Source organism: Penicillium cinerascens, assembly GCF_028974065.1.
Source record: "Penicillium cinerascens strain IBT 15544 chromosome Unknown contig_9_segment0_segment0, whole genome shotgun sequence".
Taxonomy (NCBI): Eukaryota; Fungi; Ascomycota; class Eurotiomycetes; order Eurotiales; family Aspergillaceae; genus Penicillium; species Penicillium cinerascens.
In genome coordinates, this window is record NW_026695296.1 from 908364 (window position 1) to 923946 (window position 15583).

General features: G+C 53.8%; 7 protein-coding genes across 7 annotated transcripts; 3 read left to right on the forward strand and 4 right to left on the reverse strand.

The window, feature by feature from the left end:
• Positions 1-151: 151 nt before the first annotated feature.
• On the reverse strand, positions 152-4082 carry N7498_007182 (uncharacterized protein; the record flags this gene model as incomplete). The annotated part of the gene is made up of 2 exons (XM_058454244.1): positions 152-1211; positions 1264-4082. 2 exons carry the CDS (start codon positions 4080-4082, stop codon positions 152-154), a joined length of 3879 nt encoding a protein of 1292 aa, XP_058306493.1.
• Positions 4083-4410: 328 nt separating this feature from the next.
• Positions 4411-6536, reverse strand: N7498_007183 (RNA polymerase-associated protein; the record flags this gene model as incomplete). Its single annotated transcript, XM_058454245.1, has 3 exons — positions 4411-5330; positions 5383-6262; positions 6325-6536. The coding sequence occupies 3 exons, from the start codon at positions 6534-6536 to the stop codon at positions 4596-4598; spliced, it is 1827 nt and encodes a 608-aa protein (XP_058306494.1). The 3' UTR covers positions 4411-4595.
• A 424-nt stretch (positions 6537-6960) lies between these two features.
• N7498_007184 (demethoxyubiquinone hydroxylase family protein) lies at positions 6961-7698 on the forward strand (the record flags this gene model as incomplete). The annotated part of the gene is made up of 1 exon (XM_058454246.1): positions 6961-7698. One exon carries the CDS (start codon positions 6961-6963, stop codon positions 7696-7698), a length of 738 nt encoding a protein of 245 aa, XP_058306495.1.
• A 458-nt stretch (positions 7699-8156) lies between these two features.
• On the reverse strand, positions 8157-8855 carry ltpA (tyrosine protein phosphatase LTP1; the record flags this gene model as incomplete). Its single annotated transcript, XM_058454247.1, has 2 exons — positions 8757-8855; positions 8157-8698 (listed from the first exon to the last, which is right to left on the reverse strand). Exons 1-2 carry the CDS (start codon positions 8812-8814, stop codon positions 8157-8159), a joined length of 600 nt encoding a protein of 199 aa, XP_058306496.1. The 5' UTR covers positions 8815-8855.
• Positions 8856-9657: 802 nt separating this feature from the next.
• chsA (chitin synthase I) lies at positions 9658-12796 on the forward strand (the record flags this gene model as incomplete). Its single annotated transcript, XM_058454248.1, has 4 exons — positions 9658-9760; positions 9949-10127; positions 10184-12724; positions 12782-12796. Exons 1-4 carry the CDS (start codon positions 9742-9744, stop codon positions 12794-12796), a joined length of 2754 nt encoding a protein of 917 aa, XP_058306497.1. The 5' UTR covers positions 9658-9741.
• Positions 12797-13207: 411 nt separating this feature from the next.
• N7498_007187 (uncharacterized protein) lies at positions 13208-14011 on the reverse strand (the record flags this gene model as incomplete). Its single annotated transcript, XM_058454249.1, has 2 exons — positions 13208-13432; positions 13498-14011. The coding sequence occupies 2 exons, from the start codon at positions 14009-14011 to the stop codon at positions 13266-13268; spliced, it is 681 nt and encodes a 226-aa protein (XP_058306498.1). The 3' UTR covers positions 13208-13265.
• A 370-nt stretch (positions 14012-14381) lies between these two features.
• Positions 14382-15414, forward strand: N7498_007188 (uncharacterized protein; the record flags this gene model as incomplete). The annotated part of the gene is made up of 2 exons (XM_058454250.1): positions 14382-14540; positions 14593-15414. 2 exons carry the CDS (start codon positions 14382-14384, stop codon positions 15412-15414), a joined length of 981 nt encoding a protein of 326 aa, XP_058306499.1.
• Positions 15415-15583: the final 169 nt, after the last annotated feature.

Genomic DNA, 15583 nt, shown 5'->3' on the forward strand with positions numbered 1-15583 from the left:
ACGATCCTTATTCAAATTACATACATCTAATAGAAAATGATAACCCCAAACGCCCATCCCAATAAAGGATATCACTGAACGCTATCCCGGAGCATATGTAGAACCCACGCCATGTGAAAAAGCAATTGTAACGTAACAAAAGTGTACTCGTTCAATCCCATTGTCCTTTACCAGCAAGCGCACCCAGTCCACCACCAGCATGTTTATTCAACAGCTTAGCAATGTTAGCGCCACCGCTCCGCTGCTTCACGCGGAGTTGTTTCTCTCGCTCATGTTCACGTGCAGCAGTGTAAGAGTTGACGGCACCGCCCTTCTTCGGACCAGATGCACCAGGCTTGGTGATGCGGTTGGCTGAAGTAGTGCTGGAGTTGGATGAAGTTGAGCTCCCAGTGACGCGGCGAAGAAGTTGTGGTGGACGGAATCCGATGGGGCCGTCGGAGCTGCCGCCACTGTGGAAGGCCATTTTGGTGTTGGTAGATCCTGAGGTAGTGGCTGAGTTGGATGATGCTTGGCGGAGTAGCGCGAGACGGTCAACGACAGGACGGCGAGTGCGGCGTGGGTTGGTGGGAACGGCGAAGCCATCCTTGGATTGTGACGCTCCGTCCTCCGAGTATGCCTCGTCTGTGCCGGATGTGTTCGAGTCACCCTCTTCGGCACCTTCGTCCTCATCGATGGAAGCGTCGTCGTGGAACGAATCGTATTCGGGGGTCTCTGTCAGGAAGGATAATGTTTCACGGATCTCGGCTAGAGTGGCAGGCTTCTTGGACATTGCACTGGCAGGAGTGCGGCGAAGACGAGGCGGAGGTCGATTAGTAGCGTCTTCAGCAGTAGGCTCCAAGGGTCGCTTGCGCTTCTTGCTGTCGTCGGTTTGTTCCTGAGATGCAACATCCTGCGATTCGCCCTGAGAACCACCCTCTTCCAGGAAGTCCAAATCGAAGTCGTCCTCGACCTCTCGGTCCTCAATGGCCTTGAAAAACGCGGCCTTCTTGGGATTCTCGGCAAGTTCACCGATCTTGTCATCCGCAAGAAGAGCCCGGCGCATCTTGGCAAATTCGCGTTGCTTCTCGCGACGACGTGCTAGACGTTCGTCGTCGGAGTCGTCCAGGTCGAGGTCATCATCACCACCACCGCGGCGACGACGGAGAGCGCCAGTCGTGATATCCCTCATCAATTTGGCAACATCCTTCTCATCCCGGTTCCGTTGGTGGTCACTGTCGATCTGTGTCAGTAGGTAATCATTCGAAGCTGGTAAACGTAACGTACGCATTCAAGGCAGCAAGTTGTTGCTCATCAGCAACCTCGCCACTTTGGTCATTGATCATTTGCTGATCGTAGGCATCTTCTTCGCCGTCACTGTCGTCACTGGCACCTCCAATACCAGCGTATTCATCTTCGGATTCCTCTGCAGCCTCGTCGACGATGCCCTTGGCCTTGCTGTTTTTCTTATCATAGGGGACGGTTGATTTCTTGCTGGCCTTCTTCATCACATTGAAGGCGTTGGCGTTGATCTCAAAGTCGCCTTCATTGTCTTCCTCGTCAACAACGGACAGATCAGCTGCACGGCCTCGTCGAAGCTGCTTGCGTTTTCTTTCAGCAATTGGTGACTGGCTCTGGCCAACGAGGACGGTATCGACAGTCGATACTGGCGGTGTCTCTCTGAAACGCTTGGCAGGGTCGAATGGAGAGAACACGAAGCCTTCGTCTTGAGTCGGGTCGGGAAGCTGGGAATACTGCGAGAAGCCGTGGTTGGCAGGAGACTCGGACACTCTGGCGATGTTTTGGTTGTAGTTGGACATCAAGTCGGATTCATGGGTTTGTTCCTGGCTGTCTCGAACAAGAATCTCAGAATCCTCGGCATGTAGTCGGGGAACGGGTCGGCCTGGATCGGGAAGAGAGAAGGGAGCTGGTGCGGACCCTGACTGTCTCGCGACATCTTCATCTGCCAGAGTGCCAGCAAACGCTTGAGTCAGTCCCATAGACATGTTGGGAGTCCGCATTCCGGGGAACTGGGGTCGCTCAGCAGACTGAGGTGCATTGGAAGGTGGTGGTCTGACTGGAGTCGAGGGTACTTGTGGTTCCTCTTCCTCTTCGTCGTCGCTAACCACACGGGTTCGACGCTTCCGCCGAGACCCTGGGGCTTCGTCTTCAGGGTCAGAGGGCGCAATTTCCCTCCGCTCATCTGCAGATTCATCGCTTTCGTCGGCTTCCTGGTCAAGGAATCCTAGCTTCCCATTGACACCCATGCCGTCATCGTCTTCATCGTCGTCTTCGCCAGACGCGTTGTCATCAGAACCAGAGAATACAAAATCGTCATCATCCTCATCATCCTCATCGAGACCTTGCGCCTTCTTCCTGGCAGCTCTCTCCTGACGAGCAATTTCATCAGCCTCCTGGCGGGCTTTCTCGACCAAATTTTCGACATCATCTTCCATGGCAACACGTTCTTCTGCAGTTTCAATAATAACTCCCCTTGCCCTGAGCTCCTCGATGCGTTCGCGCCTCTCTTTGGCAGCTTGCTGTCGAGCTCTATAGAGCAAACTGGCAGAGAGTTCGGCGGAAGTCATGGAAGTAGTCTTGCGGGTGGGAGATGTCAAGTGTGCCAAGGCCTTGAGTCTGGTCATCGATGTGGATTCTTGCATCTGTCTAGTGGGCAAGTTCTCGAAAGCAGCAATGCGACGAGCCTTGGCAGGAGATGTGACCACCTCCAGATCATCGCTATCCGAATCACCCTGATTGTGCTGGGCAACATCGTGTCTGGACATCAAAACACGAACCGATGGTTGGTTCGTCTTGCGCGGCTCGAGCATGGGCTTAGTCGTATCCAGTTTTGGCTCTGTAGAGGCGGCAGCGGCAGCTAATGGCTCTTTGAGTTCCTTGAGCGCACCATGGGCTGTGACGAAGGCTTCATCTAGAGTAGGCCCCGTGGTTTCCATGTTCTTGTCAGTCCCGCCGATTTCGGACTGGGTTTGGACAGAGATGTCTGTCATAGGCTTGTCCGCGTCTGAGGGTCCGAGAACAGGCGAGGTATGAGGTGTGTCATTTTTCTTTTGGGCGTTTTCACCATCGGAAGAGTGTTGCGAGCCAGCCGTTGATGACGAATTTGCTACAGGAGCCTCCGTAGCGGGGGTCTCCGTTTGCATAAAGTTGAATCGAGCAAAAAAGCTTTCCTTGGTGATTTTCTTCTTCGTTTGTGCCTGATGTGCCAGTTGCATGTTTCGGCTCATCCGCTGGGTCTCCCGGCTCATCTCCTCGAGGGCTTTCTTGCTGGCCTTGCGCGGCTGACGGCCCTTTTGGCTCAGCCTTTGAGCCGAGCCGGGATCATCAGCCTCACTGTCCTCCCCGGAAAGCATCTCGGAGCTGAATTGTTCCATCTGTGCACGCTTTGCAGCTTTCTGTTCTGCCTCGATCTTTTCGCGTTCCTCGCGCTCCTTGCGCTTTAGAGCAACGAGAGCAAGGAAGCGTGCATTAGACTTCGGTTGCTCCTCAATCTCTTCGTCTTCATCTTTGTCATTGGTGGGTTCATTGCGTGACGTCGCCGGCGAAGAAACGAACAAGGGAGAGGCGGACCGAGAACGAGAGGGTGAACGGCGAGATTGACTGCCCAGGGCTGGCGATTGTCTTGCTTTGCCTTTGCTTCTTCGATTAAGTGCAGCAGCGGGGAGATCATCTTCGCTAGATTCCTCGGGTGTGGGGTTTTTCTTCCTCGCTTGCTCTTGTTCCTTCCGCAGGTCATTGGACAAACGGGAGAAAGCTGTGTGTTTTTCGGGGGAGGCATTGGAGTTACCTTGCATGCGCGATGCCATACGCCCTTTAGGTCTGACAAAGTCATCTGCGTCGTCTGAGTCGTCTGAAGAGTCGGCAAGGTGATTTGATTGACGCGTCTCGGAGGTTGATGTGGTTTTGGAAATGAATTCCAGCTTTGAGACTGCTCGTGATGTCTTCATGTGATGTGATTCGGTTTCTGAGTCACTGTCGAATTCAGCCATCATGGCTTTGATCTTCTGTCCTGGTGTGAGAATGTTGGGCGAGTTGCCAGCGGAGGACGCGGAGCGCGTCGACCGCGGCGTGGACGGTGAGGACATGTTGGATGTGTGAGGAGGAATATCGTGAACAGTGAACTATTTGAGGGTCTCAGAGGTCACACCGGGGCCACTGTCAAGGAAAGAGGAGGAATTGAGGAATTGCAGTGGTGGGAAGATCCCAAGGGCGCATAGTCCGAACGCGATGCGCGTGCTTCGCGTTGCTGGGCCGTCCACGTGATCTTATCTTATCGCCCCCAGCCCTAAGCTGCGCATTCGCCAAAATGGGCTGCAGTTCGTAGTTTAGTTGTCTGATGCGAGCTGTCTATTAACAAGTGGATTTTATTCGCAAACTGTGCTGCCCATGCTCCGTAGCTATTGTGCTCATAATACAAAACAGATTCCCATAAAGATTTTCTGAATAGACGCCGCAAAGCCCATGCGCCAATTCCCGATAATAACAAGAAGAAAAGAAGCCGTTTTCTGCATCCACCGCAAGATCCTCTAGTGTGTACACGACTGGCAAGGCTGATACGCAAATCTGGTAAATAGAATCAAAATCAACAAGACAAATACCTAGATGTCAATGTCAATCCCCAGGTCCATATCTCCAATGGCCTCGTCGTCGTTCTTCCTGTAGCTGATCATAAAACCACTCTTGGGCTTCTTCGGAGTCAGACCAGAATTGGGAGTCGCCACCGAAGGGCTATCAGTACCCGGCTTGGAAGCGTCCTTGGGGGTATCGACGGGAGTGCCATCAGCAGGCAGGATCTCTTCCTTCGGTTTGTCGGAGACATCGTGGTGAGTCTTGGCGATGGTTCGGACACGCATGAAAGGATCGGTAGAGGCCTCGCCACGTGCAACTGCGGCGGCGGCCTTGCGAGCAGCCTTTCGCTCTTCGATTTGTGCACGGCGGACATTCTCGTGGTTGAGCTTCTGGTTGCGAAGATTGATCAGGTGGACACGCTCTGCCTCGGAGAGCGTCTTGTCGGCAGCTGGCTTCAGGAGGGTGGTACCCCAGGAGAGATTAGGGTTGAGAATCTGATCCAATTCCTTCTGCAGCTTCTCGACCTCGTCTTCCTTACCATTGGCCCTGGCGAACTTGAGATCTCGCTCCAGGTCAACACGACGAAGAACATCCTTCTTGGCGTCAAATGTACCCTGCTTGCGTAGTTTCTCGTTCAGTTCTGCGGCTGTGAACTGGTGGTTGATCAGGCGGTTGATATCAGCGACCTTGGAGGCCAGCTTTGTTTGAGTGGCCATTTTGCCATCCTCAACGGCCATAGTCTTGCGGTAGCGGTTGTACTCAGTCTACATATAAGTCAGTCATAAACGCAAGATCATATTGGACAAGGTAACGCACGTCAGTGAAGGGGGAGTCGGAACAGGCAATGAAAGGGAACTCGCGGATTGCCTTGCCATGTGCCATCTTGGCATACTGGTCAGTGACAAAGGGCCGGCCATTTGTAGCCTCCATGGCATAGGGCTTGCCCGTAGTGAAGCCTGTGATCAAGCAGACGCGGTACTCGTTCAGGCCAGTGTCCGCATTGGGTCCAATATTGACACGAGCGTAGCAGCCCATGATGGCATCTTCGAACCCAGGGTAGAAGCAGACCTGGGCAAAGTTGCTGCGGCCAACACGAGCACGCTGGATATCCCGGAGCTCGGCAGGCGGGTCGTCTTTAGGTATGGAGGGCGAGCGGCGATTATCTAGTTCGAGGTCGCTTTCGGCTTCGACATCCTCGTCGGACATGTCAGAGCCCAGCGAGCGGGAGCGTCTGCGGGATTGTGGGGTATCGCGGCGGCGCAGTTCATCTCGTTTGCCCTTCTGCTCACGCTGACGCTTGTAAGCGTCGATGGCGGCAGAGGTTTCTCCCACTTTGCGGCCACCCAGAGTCGTCTTCTGTCGGGAGCTCTTCCGCTGATTGTCATCCAGGCCAGCGGACCCGGCCTTGCGCTTGGCTTTAGCAGCAGCTCGCTGTTCATCGCGCTCTCGCGAGGCTAGGAGGCGACGTAGAGCCAGATCCTGGTTGTGGCGATCGACTTGCTGGGCACGCTCTGAGAGAAGCTCCTCACGTTGAATCTCTGGCATTGCCGAGATTTCCTGCTTCTCCTTCGCGGAGTAGTATAGCTTGTCATATGGGAAGATGGGCCGGTCTTCTTCATCGGTGGCGTCTCCCGCATCGGAGTCAGATTCAGACATTGCGGCGGACTGCAGAGAGTGTTGGGAATCGGCCTCGGAGCTGTCATGTACAATGTCATATCAGTGAATGTGCCATGGGAAGTGAGAAAAGACGACACTCACATTTCACCATCTTCATCCTTCACCTTCCGCGGCCGGCGAGCAGATTTGGCAGTTCCCTTGGCACCCATGGCTGCCGGTGAACGATCACGATCTGGTGAGCGAGGGGAGCCAGAAGGTTCTGGTGATTCATCCTTCTGCTGAGGGGGAGGGGAGTTTTCCTCCTCAGAGTCACCAGCGAGAGCCAGCAGCTCAGCATCCAAATCGTCCGCCATTATATAAGTTTATGCGGCCTGAGGCCTTTTCTGCCCTTCAAAGGTAATCGCGTTAAATGTCGACCTTCAATAAGCCGTCCCTTTCAATATTCAGGGCCGGTTGTGAGGCTGAATCACTCCTGGCGAGGAGGCGCAAAATATTGTAGAATCACGAGGCACCAGACCGAAATGGCCCACCAAAGACCCGTATATCGATATAGGCGGTGTCCCCGGTGGCAAGCGATAGACTGTACAGGCGGCGACGGCGGGGAACTGAGGATGTCGATGGATCGGCGTGAATGTCAATCGCAAAGTTGGCCTTTGCCGGCGGTCCAGGACGAGGTGGTGCCAAGACCACAAGCGCGCGCCTGCGCCACGCCTTTCATCAACCGCCACCACCGAATTCGCCCCTGGAGCTGTGTTGCTGTGGCTTCAATAAGGGACGATGGAGTCAATTCCTACACTACGACGATGCCTTTTGGCTCAATTTCGACGTCCGGCTCGGACAGCAGCCCCAATCTATCTTGATTTCCTCGCCCCGACGGCTGTGCGCGCCCAACGCCGACATGCTTCTACCACCGGCCCTTCCGGTACCGCCAAACCTCGATATAGCCTAAGCAAAAAGCAGCGAGAGTTCCTCGAAAGTGCCTTGCGCGTCAACCAGGCTGGTGAACTCGCCGCGACCCTCATCTACACTGCCCAAACCCCCCACGTGGTCCGCTCTCACCCACACCTTCGCCCGTTGATGAAGCACATGTACGACCAAGAAGCAGGCCACCTGAAGACATTCAACCAGCTTGTTGCGAAGCATCAGGTTCGCCCGACCGCCATGTATCCGGTATGGGAGATGGCGGCCAGTTTCTTGGGATGGTCGACCGCCGCGCTGGGCCGTGAAGCGGCCATGGCGTGCACTGAAGCAGTGGAAACGGAAATTGGATCGCACTACAATGATCAAGTTCGCGAGATTTTGTCATGGGAGGCGGATGCTGAGCGCCGGGGAGAGGAGCTGGATGACGAGTTGAAGGAAATGCTGTCCACTTTCCGGAGAATTCGCGATGAGGAGCTCGAGCACCTGGATCACGCTGTGGCCAACGACTCCAAGGAGGCAAAGCCGTATGATCCTCTGGTAGATGTTATCCGACTTGCGTGCAGGGCTGCCATTAAGATCAGCGAACGAGTCTGATGTGAATGTCCCGCGATTGCTACAGGGCATTCCATTCATCATTTCCAAGGTCATATATTCCCTGCGCCAGGCCCTTCTCCACGTTTTCTTCTTCAGCCGTCCTCCAGTCCTCCAGTATATATATATGCTGTGCTGTATCATTATCATGTACCAATAATTTACAAATCACACCCACCTCCAGATACACGAGCTATCGATGGAGCAATACGATCGAAAAAAAATGAGCACTCGAGACGTTGGAAAATCTTTCAGCTGTGGATATGACACCAGACGCCAGAGGCTAATAATCTGCCGGGTTATAAGCTTTGGAGGTAGCGATTTAGGTAGACGTGGAAGCGAAGATCTAGATGTACAAACAGCAGGGTATCATTGAAGAAAATGTCCACCTCTCACTCTAGGTCTATAGTTCCGAACCCCGTCTATGACCTGGTCTGGTCGTGTAATTAGATAGTCCACTGTTACTCGTTCTCCACGTAATCCAAGAAGCCCTGGGAGAATCGGACAACCTGGTGGTAGACCTCCTCGAACCCATTGGCACCGCCGTAGTACGGATCCTTGACCACCTCACCACCACCTACACGGTCATGCAGCTTGCCGGCCTTGCCAAAGTCGCCGAACAAGCGCACCTCCGCCACCTTGGCATCCTCGCCACGCGCGCCCAACTCAGCATCCTTCGCCGCGCGGGTGTTCTTCGCTGAAGACTTGGCATCGGCTTTCTTGCGCAGCATCGAGATCACGTATTCTCTCTCATCCAGCAGATCCCGCAGGTTATACTTGTCCATGGCAAGGAGATAGTCAAATTTCAAGAAGTCATCCCGGTTGACCTTGCGGGCAGCGTGGCTGTAGTTGGTGATACCATGGCGGCGCAGGGTCGACATGGTACGAGAGTCCGGAGGATCATCAGTATGATAGGCACCCGTGCCGGCCGAGTCGATCTCACCGATGGTGGGGTGAGATGCGGCGAGATTGCGGAAGACACCTTCGGCCATGGGAGACCGGCCTGCGAGGTGTTAGCGGGGCGCAAGGCACAGGGCAAGGCAGAAAGTGAGATGGCTTACAGATGTTGCCCAGGCAGACGAATAAAACGCTGACGGGGCCTCGTTCTGAAGGAGACATGGTCGGGGTAATTGGGATTGCTTCACCCGAGAGAGCGTAGGCGTATGGGTTTGTGGTAGCTACCAGTTCCCAGGCGGGGCGCTTCGTTATCGATAGGCCCTAAAACGCCACCGCGATTCGTGCCCTTGCCGTCTCGTGGAATATACATAGTACATAGTACAGCAATGACATGAACTACGATGATGCCATGTCTCACCCGGCCCGTGGTCAATCCGGGGTCGAACCCATGTATATTCTATTCATAGTCCCGTCACCCTAGCTATAAAAAGAATAAGAAAATCATCCGAAAACGGCGCCACGGAGGCTGAGTCGTGGCGAGTGGCTCGAGTGCCTCCCGTTGGCCCAGTGACCTGAAAAGAACTCCACCTCAACCACAATCACACGCCTCCATCTTCATCCGTGGATCGTCCATCCATGTTTCAGGATTCGCGGTGCCTTTTCCCCTGCTCATTTTTGATTGCAATAGTGGCTTGCCTGTGTCTCTTGTCTTCTTCCTGAAGGGTCTTCTCTTCTTGTTCATTTCTAACGTGTTATCTGCAAGTCGGCGATTTATCCACAGGCCACAGTGGGGCCTCCGCATGAACGCCTATTCGTCTGCCTGCCTCCGTCTTCATCTGCGATCAGCCGGGCGTCGTAAACAGAGTCCTTGGCCACTTTCTCATTCAATCTTTGCTTCCATCGTGTGGCAAGGTCCCCCTCTTCGTTCCCCAGAATCCTCCCCGCCCTCTCATATTCGCTCGGGCCATTCGTTAATTCTGAAACCGTGCCGAGAGTTTTGGGGCCCCGTCCGTCGAGCTAGTGAAGCCAGAAGACATTCCACTCGCTGCTGCTTCCTGGCGCAATCTCCAACCGAGCCACCCCTGCTACCAACTAGCAGCAAGCCTGAGGACGGGCTCAGTTCCGCCGAACTCAAATTCGACGCTGACGATGTCCTACAACCGAGTTGGTTAGTTCCTTTCTCCTTTTCGTTTCCGCCCTGTGCGCATTACACAATACCTTGAAATCGTGCTGGACATTGTGCTTTGCATGGTTGCGGTGCGACTAGCTACCGAAGTCTTGCGATTGGATTACCTGTGCTTTGGAAGCATCGTCCGGCAGACAGACAGACTGACTGACTGACAATGCCTACTCCAGATCCCTTTAGGGATGAGCATCATGAGCCCATGATGAACCCTTCTCATGTCACCAGCTATACCAATCGCACCCCCTCTCCGGGCCGACACCTGAACTCCTACCAGCTCCAAGACAACCCCTACACTCCTACGGGGCATCTGCCCATGCCCTCGAGCGATCGTCTCGCCGACCAACCCACTGTGAGTATCTCTATTGGACGCGCGCAACCGCACGGCACTAACATTTTGCTTGTTAGTACTCGGTTGAGAACATCCACAATTCCTACGGTCACAATGAAGCTTACGAGGGCCACCAACCTTATGGGTATGCGGATTACACGGTCGACCCCGAAGCTCACCACGACGCCTACTTTACGCAACCTTACCAACCGTCGCACGATGACTACGACCTAGGCTCATACCCAGAGCCTAGCCAAACCCCTTACGATGATAATGCGCCCATGTTGCAAGTTAGCGAAAACCCCTTCGGGCCGGACCCGTACAACGGCGATTTCCAGGATGAACCACGCCCAACCCCCAGCCCTGCACCTATTCGACGATGGAAGACCGTTAAGGAAGTCCAATTGTTCAATGGCAACCTCGTCCTTGATTGTCCCATTGCCCCGAAACTGCTCAGCCAGGTGCCGCACGCTGAAGCCCCCGGTCGTGATGAGTTCACTCACATGCGGTATTCAGCCGCGACTTGCGATCCCGCGGACTTCTTCGAGGAACGCTTTACTCTGCGCCAAAAGCTCTTCGCAAAACCCCGCCACACTGAGCTGTTCATTGTAGTGACCATGTACAACGAAGACGATTTCCTGTTCGCTCGCACCATGTCCGGTGTTTTCAAGAACATTGACCATATGTGTTCGCGCACTAGCAGCAAAACCTGGGGCAAGGATGCTTGGAAGAAGATCGTGGTTTGCATTATTAGTGACGGTCGTGCGAAGATCAACCCGCGAACTCGTGCTGTCCTAGCAGCTCTGGGTGTGTACCAGGACGGAATTGCCAAACAGCAGGTCAACGGCAAGGACGTGACGGCGCACATTTACGAGTATACCACCCAGGTCGGCTTGGAGGTCAAGGGCACCCAGGTTCACCTGAAGCCCCGCGCGGGCCCGCCGGTGCAGCTGATTTTCTGTTTGAAGGAAAAGAACCAGAAGAAGATCAACTCTCACCGCTGGTTCTTCCAGGCGTTCGGCCGCGTTTTGGATCCTAACATTTGTGTGCTCCTCGATGCCGGTACCAAACCCGGTGGAGACTCGATCTACCATCTGTGGAAGGCATTCGACGTCGAGCCTATGTGTGGTGGTGCTTGTGGTGAGATCAAGGTCATGTTGTCAAAGGGAAAGAAGCTGCTGAACCCGCTGGTGGCTGGTCAGAACTTTGAGTACAAGCTGAGCAATATTCTTGACAAGCCGTTGGAATCTGCATTCGGTTTCATTACTGTGTTGCCCGGTGCTTTCTCTGCTTACCGATTTGTCGCTCTGCAGAACGACAAGAACGGCCAGGGCCCACTCGAACGATACTTCCTGGGTGAGAAGATGCACGGTGCTAACGCCGGTATTTTCACCGCCAACATGTACCTGGCCGAGGATCGTATCCTGTGTTTCGAGATCGTCTCCAAGCGGAAATGTCGCTGGCTGCTGCAGTACGTCAAGTCTTCGACCGGTGAAACCGACGTGCCGGACCGCATGGCGGAGTTCATTCTCCAGCGTCGTCGTTGGCTGAACGGTAGTTTCTTCGCTGCTGTCTACGCCATTACCCACTTCTATCAGATCTTCCGGAGTGATCACAGCTTCCTCCGCAAATTCGCGCTGATGATCGAGTTCGTCTATCAAACTGTCGCGATGATCTTTGCGTGGTTCGGTATCGGTAACTTCTTCTTGGTTTTCCACATTCTCACGACATACCTGGGCGACAAGGCGCTTCTAGGCACCGTTGGTCAAATTCTGGGTATTGTCTTCGAATGGCTCTACCTAGCAACTTTGGTAACGTGTTTCGTCCTGGCTCTCGGTAACCGACCCGGTGGGTCGAACAAGTTCTACATGACAATGGTGTACTTCTGGATTTTCATCATGCTATACCTGTCTTTCGCAGCAGTGTTTGTGACCGTGAAATCCATTCAGACGGAAGTGAAAGAGAACAATTTCACTGTCAGCCAACTGTTTACCAACAAGACCTTCTTCTCGATCATTGTCTCACTTGGCTCGACCTACGTCATGTGGTTTATTGCGTCCTTCATCTTCATGGACCCATGGCACATGTTCACCTCTTTCATCCAGTACATCCTGCTGACACCGACCTACATCAACGTTCTCAATATCTACGCCTTCTGTAACACTCACGACATCACGTGGGGAACCAAGGGCGACGACAAGGCCGAGAAACTGCCCTCCGCAACCCTGAAGCCCGGCGGCAAGGTCGACGTCAACATCCCCCAGGACGATGGCGACCTGAACGCGCAGTACGAAGCCGAATTGAAGAAGTTCGCCACGAAGCCGCCCAAGGAGGTCACCATCATCTCGGAGGAGGAGCGCCAGGCCGACTATTACAAGGGATTCCGCAGTGCCGTCGTGTTGGCTTGGGTGTTCTGCAACTTCGCCCTCGGCGCCGTGGTCCTGAGCGCTGCCGGTCTGGAGACCTTCGACAAGACGAGCAGCAGCAGTAGCAGCAATTCTCTAGACCTGACGCAAAACGAGCGCTCGCTCATCTACATGGAGGTTGTTTTGTGGAGTGTGGCTGCACTTTCGATGTTCAAGTTTGTCGGGGCGATGTGGTACCTGGTGGTTCGGATGGTGAGTCCCTCTTTCAATCCCGTTTTCATTTGACTTTTGATGCTAACTTCCATCCAGTTCCGAGGCGTTTGATTCCGGCAATCTCTTGCATAACCACCGTGCTGCACTTTTTCTATCTTGTTCTCAGTATATCCCCTGTTGATTGAGTTGCGATTACCACGGCGGGCCCGGTCTGGTATGAATCCATCGCATGGAATCTGAATTCGTGTAATATGTGTGACGAACCCTTCGCGGCATTTTGTCCGACGTTGATGTATCCAGTATTTTGTTTGTTTTGAAGCTTTTCCTGTTTCCTTTTTCTCTTCTCGGACATGGATGCATGGTGGATTTGTTCGATGGGTTTCTCTGCTGTATCTGTAGATATGGGTTTTGTGGACTGGGTTGGATGGGGTATAGATGGAATTGACTCATCAACATATTGCTTTACCTCGATGTAGATCTAGGACATTCATTTCTATATTGTGTTTATCTTTCTGAATTTCTTGCGGATTATGGTACAGGTACTCGATCGTCAAGCACGTAGGTTGAGGCCAGGAGCCGATCAACCAGTCTGGTTTTTAGAATGAACACATACAGCGATTCCACCCAACACCAGCAACAAGCCCAGCCATGTCTCCTTCGCAATCACCTTGCGCTCCACGTACCACTCCCCGAGCACGGTGAACAGGAAAGCACTCGAGTTGGCAAGCGGAACTGTTAACGAGAGCTCTATGACCCCATCAGCATACTGCCTCACAAGACTACGCAAAAGACAGCGAGCAAAAACGACATACCGTGTTTCCCAACCAGAAGAAAGAACCACACACTGCCGGTCAAATTGACCACCAGCGGAACGGAATACGCCGGAGTCCGCAGGAGATTCACCACGGTCCAGAAAACAGATGTAATCTTGGCGCGCAACCACGACTGCTGGGCCGGCGACTTTTGCCATGCGGGCGTAGGAATATCATCCTCATCTCCATTCCGGTCCTGTTCCGCAGCTATTGTATCCTGACGCTGCCGACTCCCACTCCGCCTTCGAACGCCTTCATTATCCTGCTCGTCCGACGTGAGCAATTCCTGCTCCTCTTCTTCCCCGTCAAGTCCAGGCTGCGCGGAGTTCTGGGTCTGTGATCGCCCGCGGTTTGGGGCAGAGCCGGACTGCTTCTCTTGTCGCGCGTTGAAGTCTGCGGCGGCGCGTCGGATGAAGGGTGTTGTGAAGCCCCATGCTACGCCGACGAGAAGGAAGGAGAGTACGTAATTGAAGACGGAGGGCGCGGGCTCCGGGATGCTGGCGTCGGGATCCATTGTGAATCGAGTCTGGAGCTTGAGGCTGTTCAGGGAGAGTGGATGATGGAGATCTCCGAGAGCTCGGCTGTTGGTCCGAGCGTTTGCCGATCAGAGCAGATGAAAGGTACAGCCGCTCTCTCGCATCTACACCAATGGATCCATGCAATCATGAACCTCTTCTGTCTCTAATCATGATTCGTTGAATACCAGTTCCCCTAGTGCTCACTTGGGCCCTGGGAGTAAGATCGGGTCCCACACTCGCGCCGGCTTTAACATTCGAACACCGAACGCCGGGGGAGGGGCCATATCATAGAACATACATAAGCGGGTCGATTCCCACTGCTGGAAGTCAATTCTACTTCTTACGCATATCCAGCACTCACACACCATGGCAATTCCCTCAGACCCCAAGCTTGATGGCTTCGATGTCCTCCAGACCAACTTCAAACATGTCGGAGACCACCCCATCCGAGCAGACATCCTCGTACCCCAGAAGCCTCACGCAGGCAAACGACCCGTGATCCTCCACTTCCACGGTGGCGGTCTGGTAAGCTACTTTCCAAGAAAGCCAAAAGACATACATCTTAACCCATACCCAGGTCTTCGGTGACTCACTGTTCATGGACTTCTGGCCACACTGGCTCTCCGATCTGGCATTAGCCCACAACGCCATAATCATAAGTCCAAACTACCGCCTCATGCCAGAGGGAACCAGCGCCCAGATTTACTCCGACATCGAAGACTTCTGGACATGGGTGCACTCCCCGGCCCTCGCAGGCCTCCTAGCATCCCACTCCACGTCGACAGAGCTCGATCTAGACCGTATCCTAACTGCCGGCGAGTCTGCAGGCGGCTTGATAAGCATCTACTTGGCGCTCGCGCACCCGAAAGAGATCAGGTCCGCGACAGCCAGTTACCCACCTGTAGACATAGGCTCGGATGACTACAGACTTCCGCGAGCGCGTCCATGTTTCGGACATCATGTTCCTGAGTCTGCTTTCCACGATGAGGAAAGCGCTGCTGAAATCGGCACGGCCCGGTCGTCTATTGCCGCCCCATCTCGGCTGACGTATATGCTTGCTGCTCTTGAGCATGGGAAGCTTGCGGAGGTGTACGAACGCGGCTCGGAGGGCGTGCCGCGCGAAGTCTTGTATCCGATGTTAAAGCTGGAGCAGCCGGATGTGGGGATTCCGGTCGGTGGTATTGCGGTTATTCAAGGTCGTCAGGATAGCGTGGTTCCCATGGGCGGTGCTGAGAGGTTCGTGGAGCGGGCGAAGCAGGTTACGAAGGGCCTTCCTGGGAATGAGGGGGTGGTGTTTACCGTTAGAGATGGGGAGCATGGATTTGATGGGTCTGCTAGATACAGTGAGGAGTGGCTGAGGGATACGCTGAAAGTGGCTGTTGATACTTGGGTGAAATAATTGATATAGAAGCGCAGACATTTATCTCTTTCCTTTTGAAATTCGATAACTTGGGTCAGCATATTTTTGGTGCTCTCGATGAATTGAAGCAGGTGTAAGTGGTAATTAGTATAAATTGTAGCTTCTATAGAAGAGTCTGAGTCTATAATGATGGTATCGACAGAAAGAA